The 17,149-nt window shown below is 46.0% G+C and overlaps 1 protein-coding gene across 1 annotated transcript in view; it reads right to left on the bottom strand.

The window, feature by feature from the left end:
* Window positions 1-17,149, bottom strand: part of LAMA1 (laminin subunit alpha 1) — a 135,610-nt gene that overhangs the window by 67,764 nt on the left and 50,697 nt on the right. The window contains 8 exon segments of the mRNA XM_047090312.1: window positions 292-528; window positions 1,427-1,563; window positions 2,148-2,328; window positions 2,647-2,753; window positions 9,209-9,420; window positions 10,127-10,213; window positions 12,193-12,320; window positions 15,896-16,006. Coding sequence (XP_046946268.1) covers window positions 292-528; window positions 1,427-1,563; window positions 2,148-2,328; window positions 2,647-2,753; window positions 9,209-9,420; window positions 10,127-10,213; window positions 12,193-12,320; window positions 15,896-16,006 — 1,200 coding nt within the window.

Below are 17,149 nucleotides of genomic sequence, written 5' to 3'. Positions count from 1 at the left end.
CAGGTTAGTTTGTTTACTTTTCTTGATATTTTGTATTTTCTTTATTATTTTGTATTGTACTACAGTATTGTGATCATTTTTATATGAATATTTTTTGGGTTGTGGAACGAATCACCTGAGCTTCCATTATTTCCTATGGGAAATTCGCTTTGATGTACAAGTGCTTTGGATTACAAGCATGTTTCTGGAACAAATTATGCTCACAAACCAAGGTTCTACTGTAGTCAAAAGCCCAAAAGTCCTAGTGATGCACGTGAGAGGGGAAGGCAGTGGAACGCTGAGGGCCGTTACCTTGCAAGAGCAGATACCGGTTTCCTCTGCACAGCTGCAAAGACTCTGTTCCTCATCACAGGTGTCTGCCGAGGTCCCTCTTGGGTCACAGTCACAGGGCACGCAGTCTGGAAAGTCTCTGTACCCCAGGGAGCACTGGTGGCAGCTCGGTCCACCGAACGCTGGCTTACATTGGCAACGGCCAGTGAGCACATCGCACTGATGACTGGCTGACCCAACAGCACTGCAATTGCAGGCCTGGAAAAACAAACTAACTAAATAAAAAGGTACCTTTTACATTTTCATAATGTACCCATGTGGGGATTACAGAAGAACACTGAGTGTGGGGAAGTGGTCGGGATGAGTGGGCCTCTCCCAATATGGCTCCATGGATTCACTCTGCCAAGAGCCAACGGGAGGAGGTGACTGCCATGCTGGACGGCTGTGCCCCGTTCAGCACATGCGCACTGGGCCCAACCTGTGACCTGAAAGTCAACATCATCTTACAGGTCAAAGTCAAGTCTGTTTTCAAAACACAACCTCTATCTAAGCTTCACTGAGGAAAGCTACATAGAAAACAGAACCAAGGAAGACTGGATACAACCCTCCAACAAAGTGACTTATGTCCTTCTCCTGGAAGATAGTGTACGTGCAGAATACATTTAAAGGGCACTAAAATAAAGTTTTCCAGCCATTAATTCCACAGCCGGTTCTCGAAGAAAATGTAGAATGATGTACTTTAAAGGTGCTGCTTCAGGTGATGCCTGAACCCGTACTGAGTTTTATTTATTTATTTCTTTTTTAGTTTTGTTTTTTTTAACGTTTATTTATTTTTGAGACAGAGAGAGACAGAGCATGAACGGGGGAGGGTCAGAGAGAGAGGGAGACACAGAATCTGAAACAGGCTCCAGGCTCTGAGCGGTCTGCACAGAGCCCGACACGGGGCTCGAACTCACGGACCGCGAGATCATGACCTGAGCGAAGTCGGACGCTTAACCGACTGAGCCACCCAGGCGCCCCACCCATACTGAGTTTTAAATGCAAACCACAGAGCCGTTCACCAGGTTGAGGTCAAGCGAATGGATGACAGAGAAGGAATGTAATTTGCTCCAGCAAAGCGCTTCTCGGTTAAGAAAATGCCGATGGCAGTGCGCACCTGGCATCCGAGCTCTGGGTCGCGGCCCCAGTATCCGTCCTCACATTTGTCACAGGATGCGCCCCGAGTATGAGGAGGGCAGATGCACTGCCCCGATTCCGGGTGACAAGTGTGCTGCGTGTGGGCGCAGTCACAGGCTGCAACGAAGACAGACAGTGTTGTAACACATCAGGACCACCGCGCGACAGAAGGCGTCTGAGTTGATGCCACAGGTCATCTCCCTTTTATTAATTCTCCAAACCATTCTAGACCATTCTTCTAGTTCCTAACGGAGACCTCGTGGTTCCCAAGACCCATCCGTGTCTCCCGGGAGGTGGCTGTTCCTCCTTGTCAGGAGCTGCTGCTGGAAACGGGGTAACCGGGACAGAGAAACAGAAGTAGGCGGGAAGATACAGCCAATACTCACAGGGCATTTATTGTGTTCCAAATGCCTATGCTCAACATTTAAAATAACTCCTGGGTAGAGATTACAATCAGCTTCTCTATTTTACAGATGAAGAAACGAAAGCTAATCCAAGTTCACATCATTATTAGTAAAGCCTGACCAGAGATTCTGGGCAGATGAAAAACAGGGACCAGGAAACAGAAAAAAAGGTATGAAATCCTACACACTCAAAAGAGAAAAAGTGAAGGAACTTAACAGAATTAGAAGTCAAAGGAGAGCTCCAAGAAAAGTCGGGAAATTACTATAAAGTCTCAGATAATGAATTCCAGAGCTTACGTGTACAGCCGCCGTCCTGGAATGCATAGAAGCCACGTGCACACCTGTCGCACTTTTCCCCAGCCACACCTGGCACACAGTGACATCGGCCTTCCTCCGTGCAGTCATCCGACAGGGAGCCTGGCGTGCTGCAGTTACAGGGCAAGCACCCAAGCCCTGTGTCCAGCCCATAATAGCCATGCTGTTTCACAGGAGGGACAGAATTGTGGAAGCCACAGATACATTTTAGTTAGCCACTAATACTCATGAGGCTGTTTCCCAAGTCAAACACAGGATGTTTCACAGAATCATAAAGTGCTCACGACGTCATTCCACCCCCTTACAGACTGAACACTTGGCCCACAGGTAAGGACCCACAGCATTCACCAGCTGTGTTTTGGGCATGAGCTCTTTCCGGCAGTCATGAAGTCCATTTCACTGGGAACCAATGTTCAGGTATCGATTACAGACCTCGCTGACACATACTTTAATTGTACGCAATGACCAGCAGGCCTCTTACCGAGCACCGGTCACACTGCTGTCCAGTCACATGCGGTTTGCAGTCACAGACTCCAGTCTCCAGATGGCAGACACCAGAAAGGGAGCCTTTTCCATGGCATTCACAGGCTAACACACACAAGAGACACATTTGTGCCCATTTCTGGGTATAGCTGTAATAAGACCCCTTAATCCCCAAAGGCAAAATTTTAAACATTCATGTTTCAAATCCTAAAGCTAAAATAAATCACTTTCAAATGACTTTTAAAATTTAGTATTTTTCTGAAAAGTAGGCCAAATGGGGTTGGTGGAAGGAACCATCACACAGAAAAACCACTGAAGCTATGATGATAGCAAGTAGCAAACGATCTTAACCAACTTCATGAATTCCTTGAATCTGTAAAAATGAGCCACCGATGTTTATTAACAAATCTTCATAAGAAACATACGACGGAGATTTCAAAATCAACTGAGTCGCCTGCTCTCATTCCAATCATGTAGATATTTAATATTTTAAAGCTCCGTTATAACAATCTAAACAGCTAATATTACATTTCATAGTTTAATGTGACTTATTTCCCTGTTCTAAGTCACAAGTTATTTGTAGCTCTAGCGTACTTAGTTTCAGGCCAAACACTTCAATTTTATCTATAGTTATAGCTATTGATGTTTTATCTACAGTTATAATATTGATGTTTCAAGCTACCAAGTCCCTCACCTTTTCGGAGTGATGCAATTTAATGGCTCCAAGAAATGTTTGATTGGTATTTATAAACTAGCCATCAATATGCATGTCCTTGAAAATATTTAATATGTTCACTGACAAAATACCCCAGAAATGCACACGGCTTATGAACGCTTGCACTCAGGGAATGCGCACTGTCATATGGTGTAATGAGGTAAGAAGAGAAAAACTTCACAGGTTATCTCACTTGTGCCACTGCGTGTGGCACAGCAGTGGCAGACAACAGGACACTGCAAGGCTGAGGCTCAGAGGAAAGGCAGCGTAACTGACTGCGGCCAAGGCACTGAGGTGGTGTTCCCCAGCGGAAGTGGATCCATGATGCCCCCTGCAGGAGGCTGGGGAAGCGTTAGGGGCCCCACTCGCCGCTGCCCATTCCCTTGGCTCAGCTGTGAACACTCGACTCACTCTTTGTATTACATGTGCTTTCTGGGGCCTTGGACTCTGGAGACACCGCCCTTCCCAGGGCTAGTCAATGTCCAGAAAGAATAAATAGCTTGCCAGCCAGAACGCCTTTCGCGTGCAAACGAACCAATCCGGAGCCCACACCCACAAAGGCCTTCTTATTGGGCCTTCCCTTCATTTGGGCTTCACCTCCACCGTCCCCAGGACCTTTCACCCCAGGGCCATGCCTCAGACAACTAGGGATGGCTCCCATGCCCCAGAGCCTGCTGAAATTGTTTAAAGTAGCCAATCCTAAACCCGTTTACTCTGCCTTGCCCTTTCCTTCCTGAGGAAACCACAACAAAGGCTCTAAAAGCCACATTTCCCCTCCTGACCTACATGGGTGCTTCCTGAGTGCCCTCCCCACAATGCCTTGGTGTGTCCCCTCCTCCTGGCATCTGCTGGCCTTGCCATACCTAAATAACAATACACCGTGTGTGTGCGTGTGTGTGTGTGTGTGCGCGTGTGTGTATATATATATACATATGTATGTATATATATACGTATATATATACGTATATATATATATACATATATACATATGTATATATATATATACGTATTTATATATACAGCTTATTTATTTTGAAAGAGAGCACAAGTGGAGTAGGGGCAGAGAGAGAGAGGGAGAGAGAATTCCAAGTAGGCTCCACACCATCACTGCAGAGCCCCACATAGGGCTCGAACTCACGAACTGTGGGATCATGACCTGAGCCAAGATCAAGAGTCAGATGCTTAACCAACTGAGCCACCCAGGCGCCCCATAAAACCTGTATTTTAAAACACTCCTCTGCATCTATTTTCAATTGTCGCCCATAGAAAACATCACACACCCATTTACTCACATGCACACACCCATGTGCGTGCGCACACACACCACACGCATGTAAGTCCATCTGAGGTTCCATCTCCTGATCCCACTAATTGTCCCCCGTCTCCTTCCAACTCAATTTTCGCCTGCCTCTTGCCTCCTGGCTGCTAAAACTGCTTCCTCCTAACATCTCCCAGGACCTCCCGGGGCAAATTCAATGAGCACACTATGGGTCTTCATCTGGCTGTATCTTCCCGTGACATAGACTCATCGCCCACTCCCGCTCACCAAGGTTAGGGACACCCTTCGGTTTCCTTCTCGTATCTTGTGTCTCTCCCTCTGGTGCCTGCCCCTCTGTGTCTCAGGGAAAGCCTCCCCTTCCTCTGGGGAAAGGTCAAAGTTCACCGTATGACCACCATCAAATATTGACGATAATAAATTGTATTTACTGTCCTGTCAGTTTGCACCCGTATCACATTACAGTAGCTCTCATTCGACCTGCGTAACAAACTGAGGAGAGACGCGTTATAATTGTCTCTGTTGTCCAGTGTGGAATCTGAAACTTAGAGACATTGTGTAAGTTGCCACAGGTCACACAGCTGTCAGTAGTTGTCCTGCTATGGTAACAATTCTAATAGGAATTATTACCAAAAAGTTTTTTTTACTGTAAATAATACTAATTTAAAATAGTTGCCATTAGGGGCGCCTGGGTGGCTCAGTTGGTTACGCTTCCGACTCTTGACTTCAGCTCAGGTCATGTTCTCACAGTTCGTGGGTTCGAGCCCCACATCGGGCTCTGTGCTGATGGTGCGGAGCCTGCTTGGGATTCTCTCTCTCTCCCTCTCCCTCTCCCCTCCCCTGCTCATGTGTGCACGCTCTCTCTCTCTCTCTCTCAAAATAAATACACTTTAAAGAAAATAATACAATAAAATAAAATAAAATAGGTGCCAATAACCGACTGCTAGGTGCTTTACATATAATTCTCATAAGAAGCCCATGATATCAAAATTATACCCACCTAACATATTTCGTATAAGGTGCCTTGAACAGTAGAGCTTGGTGGGGTTCCAGTGCCCCCGGGCTGTCCTGCAAAACCATTCCAGAAGCACCAATTCTGCTACCACACCAAAGCTGATGCGTCTCTGAGCTCCATTTCCTCCCTGATTCCTGCACACCTGAATATCCAAATGCCTTCCCAACAACCCCCTAGGAATTCCCATGTCAGTAATACTGAATACTGGGATTCTCATTGGGGTTAACCTAATAAAACAGTAGCATATTAGCAGGTGGGGCCTCTGGGAAGTCCATGAGAGGGATTCTATCATAGCCTGGAAAGATTTCTTTTTTATTATTATTCTTTTTTATTATTTTAGAGAGAGAGAGAGAGAGTGAATATGCAAGCAGGGGAGAGGGGTGGGGGAGGGAGAGACAGAGAGAGAGAGAGAAGCAGTTTCCATGCCCAGTGTGGAGCCCAGTGTGGGGCTTGATCTCACAACCCTGGGATCATGACCTGAGCCAAGATCAAGAGTCAGACGCTCAACCAACTGAGCCACCCAGGCACCCCTGGCCTGGACGGATTTCTAGTGAAATATCCAGAAATAGTAAGAATTCATCTCCTCAAAGCTGGGGAACAGGAAAGAGGAAATGAAGCAGGAATAAACCTTACAAATGCTTGGAAACTAGAAAGAACCGGGACAGTGTCCCTCTATAACCAGTCCAGCCGCCTGGGCCACCATCCTGCCTGTCCTAACCCCTCCCTGCCTCCCAACCTCCAGCGGTCACGGAGCTTCTTCACTTTTACCCCATGACAAAAGCTCTGCTGGAAACCCTCATTAATTCTGCCAGCAAGTTTCTTTTCTGGCCTTGTCTGTCTTCTTGTCAACTCCGTCCTCCACAGCGGTTCCAGAGTGACTGTTCAACACAGATCCGTTCAGGTGAGCTGGAGTCCGGGACAGACGGTGCTGTGCGGTCCACACTAGATGCAGTCTGCTTTCCGCCCGTAAGCCGAGGCTCCTGCCCTGGCCCAACCTGCCTTTCACTTTCTAGCACACTCTTTCCGGACTCTGCTCCTCCGGCCTGGACGACACTTTCCCACCACTTGCCAGCCCACCTGGTCACCTCCTACCCATCCTCCTAGACTCACATCAAGTGGCATTTCCTCCAGAGGCAGCCGTGGATGGCCCTGGGCCCTTGCGGACCTTTGTGCGCACCCCAGGGATGGTCATTTATCACCCTAGATAAATGTCGTATCTGTCTGTCATATCTGCCTGGCGCTACGTGCACGTGTCTCCTGAGCCCTGGGATGTGGCCGATGCAACTGACCAGCGAGATCTCAAATTTCCCTTAAATTAAGACCTGGGCCAACAGCTCGGACCCAGACCCAGATCCTATATGTTCTGACCCTCCTCCCCACTTCTGTTCATCACCAAGACCTATTATCTATGCAAAATACCGAAGCAGTTTTGTCAATGCAGATGCAATATAAAGGAAAATGATTCTTTTTTTTTGGTCACAATGAAAAACTTTGAAATATGTTTGAATAACTCGGGTATGTAAATTCCCTTTTGCAGCTATGAATTTTATGTCATCTAAATTACAGATCAAGTGTTTCTTAGGAAAAGTTAGCATCCTAATTGAAATAGGCTATAAAATATGCACTGAATTTTGAAGGCTCAGTCTTAAAAAGGAAAGAAAATATCTCATTAATACTTTAAAAAATTTGATTACATGACAAAGTGATACTACTTTTACGTGTTGGGTAAAATAAGATGTATTATTAAAATACATTTCATCTGTTTATTTATGTGTTGACAAGAAAAGAACTTCTAAATGTTTATTTACTGGTTTTTGAGAGAGAGAGAGAGCACACCCAAGTGGGGGAAGGGCAGAAACAGAGGTACAGAATGTGAAGCAGGCTCCAGGCTCTGAGCTGTCAGCGCAGAGCTTGACGCGGGGCTCGAACCCATGAACCATGATACCATGACCTGAGCTGAAGTCGGATGCTCAGCCAGCTCAACGCTCCAGCCACCCAGGCACCCCGGTGACTAGAAACTTTAAAATTACTTGTGCGGTTTACGTTTCTACTGGATGGCATTAATTATAGAAAAATAATAAAAAGTATCATTTTTATTATTAGCATTTATAACAGCTACCATTTATTCCATGTCCAGAACTTTGTTATCTCACTGACGTCTCACATATATGTGTATATACACATATATATGCCTATGTCTATTTTATGTGTAAGGAAATAGTGGTTCAGAGAGGTTAGTAAATTTGTCTATTGTCACCCAGCTGGTTGTGACCAACCCTGAGCTCTAACCCGCATCAGTCAGACTCCAAAGCCTGAGACCCACATCTGTGCTTCACCTCCACACCATTACATGCAGCTCCTTAATAGACCTGGGTCGGGGCGCCTGGGTGGCTCAGTTGGTTAAGTGTCCGACTTCGGCTCAGGTCATGATCTCATGGTTCGTGAGTTCCAGCCCCGCTTCGGGCTCTGTGCTGACAGCTCAGAGCCTGGAGCCTGTTTCAGATTCTGTGTCTCCCTCTCTCTCTCTGACCCTCCCCCGTTCATGCTCTGTCTCTCTCTGTCTCAAAAATAAATAAACGTTAAAAAAAAATAGACCTGGGTCATAATTTTTCGAACTTCTACGACAATACTTAGTGACTGCTTAATAAATGATGAATGAACAAACAATGAATCATCAAGGTTTGCAGTAAAGATGAAAAGAAATGGCATGAGTGTAGTGAAAACATTCTGTAAACTTTGAAGCTTTTCACAAATACCAGGTATCATAATTATCCTCCTATGATAACCAATCTAGGTGGCCTTGCTGATCAAGTCGACTGGCCCAAGGCTACAAAGCCTTACCTGCCTGGGAAAATATCTTTTCTGTATCGCTAGCACCCTCTTGTGTCCCCATGTTGTAATAGCATAGTAGGACTGGACATAGGAAATTATCAAAAAAATTTAAAATTGCCATTTTTTCTCTTTCACACCTTCAAGATCTGTGCCTAGAAATCTGAGGGCTGTATTACCAACTTGTATTACAAGTTGGTCATCTCAGGTATACGAAATTCTGCTTTCCTCAATGAATGATTCTAAGTGATCCGTAATGTCGGGAAGGAAGCATAGCCCTGCAGAGCAACGTGAGAGTCAGTAGTCCGGGCACAGACCTCTGAGACTCTAGGGTTGGAGTCTTCCCATTTCCCACCCTGTATCTGGAAATCCCGTCCGACTCAAGAGACCCCTGAGCCTGTCCTCACAAACACTGCAGGCTTTGACACCACTCTGCCTTCGCCACGGTCACTGGGAGCACTTGACCACTGTCAAGTCCCACTTTCTCCCCCAGTGGAAGGGCACTTATTTGCTAGACCATCTGACCTCGTTTATAGGAGCTGATCGAGCTAAGGCAGGGCAAGCAGGGAAGACATAAGTCTTGGGTCTACACTGGCATTAACACAAGCACCAGTTGAGATAAAGTTACCCCATAGGCTGAGCCCTTTGTGACACATGTAAGTAGATGGATGGAGACTTCACATGGCGATTAGTAACGGCTCTGACTTCGCAGCCCACACACTCACCGCGGCAATTTTTAGCAGTCACGGCATCCCCATAGAAGCCGTCTGCACACCTCTCACAGTGGGCACCAGCCGTGTTCCCAATGCATTTCAGGCACTCTCCGGTGACGGAGTCACAGTGACCGGCCTCTAAGGGATCCACATTGCCGCTGCAGTCGCAGGGAACACAGGATTCCCCGGGCACTGTTGGGTTTCCATAGTAACCGTCTGCGCATCTGCAAAAAGGGTGAAGGAAGGATCCAGCTGAATGCAAATACTCTAGACATGACCCCACCATCCAGGGATTCTCTGAATGGTTAATAAGTCAGACGGAACTCTTTTTACATAAGATTTATTGTGGAGTGCAACACTGAGTTCGGGCGTTCAGATCTCCTCACTTGTTGTGAAGACAGAGAGTGCATCCAAGAATGAGCCATACATCCGAGTGGATGTGCACTCAGCCCTAGGCCAACTGTACCTGGATGCCACGGCCACGGGTATGGTGTGGCTCTCCTGGGGACTTTAGCCATAGCCGGGCGCTGATACTTACACGTGGGAAAAGACAGCGTTGGCTTTCAGGTGCCAGAGGATGGCTGTTAAACTACCCCTCACCTCTGAAACTATCCAGGGTAAAGGGAGATTTCAATGTGTGAACAGTAAACACTGGCTCCTCGCTGTGTCTATTGTCACTGACGAGAACCCATATTAGCTCAAGGAGGCCGAATGCCGTTCTTGAAAATTTCCCAGGGAGTTTTTCACACTAGTTTTTTAATCGGCATACTGGCTTTTCTCTATAATTATGTGAAATAATAATCACACCCCAAAGCTCTAACATCATACTTAGCTACACATTTAAAAGTAAACACGTATAACTGATATTGAAGTAACAAAAAAAGTCTGATGCAACTTTTTCAAATCAATTGAGTGATGCAGACAGAGTACCTCTCGCACCAAGCTCCCGAGTATCCCGGTGCACACTGGTCACAGACCACTTCGTCCCCATTTTCTAGGTGGCAGGTGGGGCTGAAACTGTCAAAACACTACAGATTAACACAATTTTCCAATGGGTGGGGTAGAATTTCTAAACATTTAAAGTGTTCATCTTTTAGGGGCGCCTGGGTGGCTCAGACGGTTAAGCATCTGACTCTTGCTCTCGGGTCAGGTCATGATCTCATGGTTCATGAGTTCGAGCCCTTCATCGGGCTCTGTGTTGGCAGTGTGGAGCCCGCTTGGGATTCTCTCTCTCTCTCTCTCTCTCTCTCTCTGCACCTCCTCTGCTTGCTCCCTCTCTCTCTCAAAATAAAATAAACATTAACAATTTTTCAAAAACAAAAATAAAAATAAAATGCTCATCTTTTACCACTCCTTACAAACTTTCACTAGGTCTTTGCTCCAGAACCCCGGTCCCCGACCATGCAGCCCATCTCACTGGGCAATGGCTGCTCACTGTTCCCTGTTCCTGCTTGTCCCTCAGCCCAGAGGGCACTTCTTCCCCTCTCTGGCTGGGTTCATCTTATCCCCCATCCCCAACTCAGCAGCCACCTCCTCCAGGACGCCTTCTCTGATGGCGTCTCCTCCTGGCCAAGCCAAGTTCCCCTCTCTGGGTTCCCTGTCACTGGTCTGCTTGCCTCGGAGCCCTCGCCACACTGGCCAAGAGCGAGCTCGAGCTTGTACATGACGGCCCATCAACATTCTCCAAAGGACCCCCACGGCTGACAAAGGTCCCTTCAACCTCTGTTCCTGGGTTTTGGGGGGACCTGTGAAGGGAGCCATGGGGGCAGCTGAGAGTCTCCCACGATTTCATCCGAGTAGCCCTGCCTGTATCTGTTTTGCATGGTGCAGTTTCAAATAAAAATCCCCATGGGGGAATTCCCTGGGTCATGAAGGAAGAAGGGTCCTAAAGGGAAAACCAGCAAGAGAGAAGCAGGTTTTCAAACCACTGGCCTGCGAATGAGGCCATGTTCACCACTGGCCCCTTCTACCTCCCCTCACGCTTTGTGCAGCAGGACCAACTGTGATTTCACAGATGAGATCCGCTCCTTTGTGCTACCACGCCTTGGCATACTCAGTTCCTCCTGCCCAGAAGGCCCTTCTCTGCGGCCCTCAAATTCCTTCTCATCCTCAAGCCTCAGATCAAAGGCTTTCTCTGAGTCATTCCTGGCAGATTCACACTCTCCGGACAGTGGACATACCTCCACCGAGTCATGACCACAGTGCGGGTTCCATGGGACCAGCAGCCGTGGATGAACACGTTGAACCAACCATGATGCTCAGTAGGCACTTGATAAATATCGGTTGAATCATTACGTGAGTTCAGCCCATTTTCAACGAGCCTCATATTTACCTATTTTGGTCATTATATCAAAAACTCCTTAAGGCCAGGAACAAAGTTTTATTTATTTCTGTGTACCTTATATGTCCCAGACCACTGGTAGGTACATACCCTATACATTAAAAGAATTAACGAGCAACGTTAGACCCAGAGGAGCAAACCTGTGCATCTTTCCTTGCCATCACATAACTTTTCTTATTTAATTTAATGCACCAAACTTGTTCTTTTTTGTTTTTTTTTTTTTTTAAAGAGAATCCAGGGGCACCTGGGTGGCTCAGTTGGTTAAACGTCCAACTTCAGCTCAGGTCATGATCTCACAGTTCGTGAGTTCAAGCCCCGCGTCGGGCTCTGTGCTGACAGCTCAGAGCCTGGAGCCTGCTTCAGATTCTGTGTCTCCCTCTCTCTCTGCCCCTCCTCACTCATGCTCTGTCTCTCGGTCTTAAAAATAAATAAAACATTAAAAAAAATAATAAAATAAAATAAAATAAAATAAAATAAAATAAAATAAAATAAAATAAAATAGAATCCATTCCTCCACCTTTAATCCTACTTAATTACCACTGGGTTATCACACTCTCGTCACACACAAAGTCTGGCTCTGAAGAAATCAATGCACATCTGAATAGACATTGTGGCCGCACCGGGTGGAGCCCACCAGTGGAGTTGCCGGGCTTACTTGTTGGAGGCTGTGGAGAGGGGGCAGGCACACTGCTGGCAGTCCCTAGGAGTCCCTCGGGAAGGCAGCCCGTAGAAGCCGGGCGCGCACTGCTCACAGTGGTCCCCGGTGGTGTTGTGCTTGCACGCCTAGAACACGTGGAATGAGGAGAAGACTCAGTTCAGGTCTCCTTAAAGGACTCTCTGATTCATCTACAAACAACTTGAAGTCAGAGTGGGAGAGGAAAAAAAACAAAAAAAAGATCAAATGCTCAAACAAGTCACCAAACCCTGTCATATGAGGAGGGGTTGCCTGTGTCCAGATAAATGAACTAAAAAATGTAATTTGTGCAATCTGTATAAATGAGAAGATTTCACTTCAGCCCATGCTGGAGGAACTGCTACCAGACTTGCCCGCCTGTGGGAAAGAACTAGAAAACTGGAGCAAAACATATCGAACAACTTCTTTCAGACACTGGACCACAGAGGGGTGCGGAAATACCTGAGACAAGGGACGTGATGGGATGAACCCACGACCACATGTCTTTCTGCCCGGAGACACTTGCCAAGCTGGCAGGGAGTTGTGGGGGGCGGGGTGGGCAAGAAGGTGGTTTTGCTGAGTTGAGGAGACGGAGGTCAGAGTATGGGGAGGCTGGAACTGCAAGAATTTGGGCAGAGAACCAGAACTTCACAGAATAAGAGCTCCAGAAATCCCCACGGGAGACCCCTTCAAATAGCTACTGAATACTAAACTTCTTGTGTGTAGAGCGCGTTTCCATGAGGTCAGCTGAAAAATTCAGAACTCACACAGAGCCCCAGGGACACTAGAATTGTAACCGGCCAGTATGGAGAACCTTTGTCAAACACCCAGAGCGCCCAGCAGAGACCCCAGGAGAAAAACTCATTTGCAGAAGGGTTAAGCCTGCCCTAGAATAGAGGTTATTTTAGACCCACCCTAACAAAACTTAAAAACAAACCTGGAGACAATCAAGCTGCCCTATGGTAATTTACTGCGTGCCAAAACAAACTCTGACATTCTTTAAAGGAAAGCGACAAAATCCAAAAACTTAACAATGCACAATGTTCATCATGCAATCAAAAACTACTGGGTAGGGGCGCCTGGTTGGCTCCGTTGGTTAAGCATCTGACTCTTGATTTCGGCTCAGCTCATGACCCCAGGGTTGTGTGTTCGAGCCCCGCCTCGGGCTCTGCACTGGGCGTCGAAGCTGCTTAGGATTCTCTATCTCCCTCTCTCTCCCTCTGCCCCCTTCCTCTGCTCTCTCTCTCTCTCTCTCTCTCTCTCTAAAAAAAAAAAAAACCAAAAAACAAATAAACAAAAAAACCCTACTGGGTATGCTTCCACTAGTCAAATCTGGGAAAATTTGGAATCCATGAGTCCAGAGAGATAATCAGTAGGTAAATAAGTAAACATAAGAAAGGGGTTTGGGGTTCTTGCTTAGAGTGGAGGCTGTGTGCCAACCAGCAAGCATGGGGGGAGTGCTGGAGTTGGAGAGCTACCCTTTTGCAAACATCGTGGTGGTGGGGCCAGAATCATCAGCGACTGCTACATCTAAGGGGAAAATTTGATGATGATTATGTCCACTTGCAAAATAGGTATGATATGATTTTTTGCTCAAAGGGCCAGAATGGGGTTTTCTTTTTCTTTGGGAAAGCCATTATGTAGTTCTGCTAAAAAACCTACTAAGGGTCTGTTTTTTTCTTTTCATTTAAGATTCTTTTTTAATTTGAAAGAGAGAGAGAGTGTGTGAGCAGGGGAGAGGGGCAGAAGGGGGAGAGAGAGAGAGAGAGAGAGAGAGAGAGAGAGAGAAACTTAACAGGCTCCACGCTCAGTGCAGAGCCAGATGCAGGGCTCAACCCCACAACCTTGGGATCATGACCTGAGCCGAAATCAAGAGTTGGATGCTCAGCCGACTGAGCCACCCGGGCACCACTACTGCCGGGCCCCAAGTATCTGTTTTAATGCTGTCTCAGTCACCATCGCTTTAAGTGACCAGCCCCGTTGGAGGAGCTGGTATGTTAAGGATGAGAATGTTCATCTCCTTGGGAAGGAAAAACATCTTCTCTTGATTGGAAAAGAAAAATAACTTCACAGTGGAAAAACCCGACTGTCACCACCTTATCCGGCTGTCCCAGGCTAACGTCCCCGGGAAGAAGACCAGACCGCATGCTCCTGACAGTGTGCACCGAGAGGGCATGTCACCTTCGCGTCTTCTTGCCTAAAATGCTTGACACTGGAAAGGAATGGGACATGAGTGGAAAACCTGACGAAATCGGAGTGAAGTCCGCAGCTCCGTGGATGGAATGCTGCCAGCGTGAATTTCTTAGTTTCAGTCACTGGACTCTGGTTATGCAAGACCATCAGGGGATGATGTGTGAAGGTTGCACAGGGTCTCTCTACACTGGTTTTGTAAGCCTTTCTGTACATCTAACATGGTTTCCAAAACTTTTTCAATGATAAAAATCATTATCATTTATTATATTTAGAACTTGAAGGCCAGTGGCTATCAGCATCTTCGCTTTAACGGGGGTATATCTATTTTTATATTTTGTCAATATATATTAATAGAAGCCTGTGCAAACACCCTTTCAGCTCGCCTGTACCTTAAGTCATCGGTGCCACAACCACGGTCTGCCGACCACCCCTCGCTATTGGCAGAGGCCCTTGGAAGGCTGGCCTCGAGAACGCACGTGGCAAGGCAGAGGCATTTAAAAAAAGCAGCGACCTCATCAAACTCTGGGAAACGATCCTGAGGCACTGAGTGTGTGTGCAAATCATCATTTTGTGCATTTCCTACAGACACTTGCATTCCCAGAACAAAGAAAGGAACAAAGAACAAAATGAAAGCTTTACTTACAGAATCAAGAAAAACCAGGCTCTAGAGAGAATAAGCAATCCAGGGCATCTCCCTGGGTCTGATAATTAATTTTCCCTAGCCCTAGGACTCAATCAATCTCTTTTGGAAAGAGTATGAAGGTTTCCCTGCGGTGAATCAGACTCAGCTGATTAACATATGTGTTCACTCCATCTACGTGCAGTAAATCCATTAGAACCCAGGAGTATGGCCTGGCTTCCGGGCAAAAGAACCGAAAAGAATTTCTGATTGAAGTTAAAAAACAAGTCTTGCCCTGTATCTGCCCCAAAGTTCATTCTCAAGATTAACTGCATATTTGTCAAGCCATGTTTCAACTCATGTTGCATGAAAGAAGCACTTGTTTGAAGAGTTTATCCAAGCTAACAACTATGAAGCATTATATATTGTACAAATGAGTGTGATTATCAGAAGTTTTATTATCCCTTTTATGATATACTGTGTAATATGTTAAAAAATGCTAGCATTTTCATGTAAAACACCTGATCCTTTTAATTTAATTGGTGGATAATATTTTCTACCTGTATATAGCTTTATAATCTTACAAAGTAAGTTCGTTGTTCTAATAAAAAACCCGCAAAGAAATTATATATCCCTTTTCCGTTTTCACCAAAGTAACCTTTTTTTTTTTATTTTTCAAAAAAGAGTGTGTGTGGCAGGGGGAAGCAGGAAACATTTTATGACATGAACTTAAGTCTGCAAATTTCCTTTGGAGTCTACAAGGGCAGGGATAATCTCCTGTGAAGGAAGCATTTTGTTCTAAACCACTTCTGCATAGCAGATGGCTTTGGGATGGGTGGGAGGGGGCACTCAAGGTTTTAGGAACAGACTCACAAAGCAAACGCCGTGGATATCGCATTCAGTTGCATGGCCATGGCATTCACAGGGTTGACAAATTCCTCCAAAGAGTATTCCATCCACACGATAATAGCCAGGGAGACAGGACTGCAAAAGAGGGGCAGGTAACACACACCAGTGAAGGCAACCTTGGACATTATCGAAATCAGCATCTTTTTTTATTATTATTTAAAAATTTTTTTAAGTTTATTTATTTATTGAGGGGGAGAGAGAGAGAGAAAGAGCGAGCATGAGTGGGGGAGCGGGAGAGAGAGAGGGAGACAGAGAATTCCAAGCAGGCTCCACACTGTCAGTGCAGAGCCCCACACAGGGCTTGGAATCAGGAAACCTCGAGGCTGTGACCTGAGCCAAAATCAAGAGCGGACGCTTAACCAACTGAGCCACCCAGGCGCCCCTCATCTTCTTTTCAATACGTTAGAAACATACACGGCTCCATTTTCTAGAAGTAGAGAAACTTCTCTTTTTCCCCTCAAACTTCTTTATCGAGGCATCATCTACGTGCCATAAAATGCTCCCATTTTAAGGGCACGGTTCAATGAATTTTTTAGTAAACTTCCCAAAGTGTGCAACCGTCACCATAAATCTAGCTCCTTATTTATTTTTTGTTATTATTTATTTATTTTTAATTTTTAAATTAAAAAAATGTATATATAATTTATTGTCAGGTTAGCCAACATACAGTGTGCAAGTGTGCTCTTGGTTTTGGGGGTAGATTCCCGTGATTCATCACTTACATACGACACCCAGTGCTCATCCAAACAAGTGCCCTCCTCAACGCCCACCACCCACTAACCCCTTATTTCTTTTTAAAGGTAGAAGCACGCACACCCAAACCTGGTGGCTATACAATGGGTCCGCATGTACTTCAGCGGTATCCCACTGCAATATTATTAGAAATCATGTGGGGCGCCTGGGTGGCTCAGTCAGTTGAGCGTCCAACTTCGGCTCAGGTCATGATCTCGCGGTCCGTGAGTTTGAGCCCCGCGTCAGGCTCTGTGCTGACCGCTCAGAGCCTGGAGCCTGTTTCGGATTCTGTGTCTCCCTCTCTCTCTGACCCTCCCCCGTTCATGCTCTGTCTCTCTCTGTCTCAAAAATAAATAAACGTTAAAAAAATTAAAAAAAAAAAAAGAAAAAAAAATCATGTAACACTCAGCCACTTAACCAGTGTTTCGATCAAGAGGGCATTTTCCTCTCAACTTGATTTTATTTTCTTCTGCTTATAACTCACTA

Source organism: Lynx rufus, unplaced genomic scaffold (genome assembly GCF_022079265.1).
Source record: "Lynx rufus isolate CCGP_SWC_20201006 ecotype Redwood Valley unplaced genomic scaffold, mLynRuf1.p SCAF_29, whole genome shotgun sequence".
In the NCBI taxonomy this organism is placed as follows: Eukaryota; Metazoa; Chordata; class Mammalia; order Carnivora; family Felidae; genus Lynx; species Lynx rufus.
This window is presented reverse-complemented; position numbering and strand designations above follow the sequence as displayed.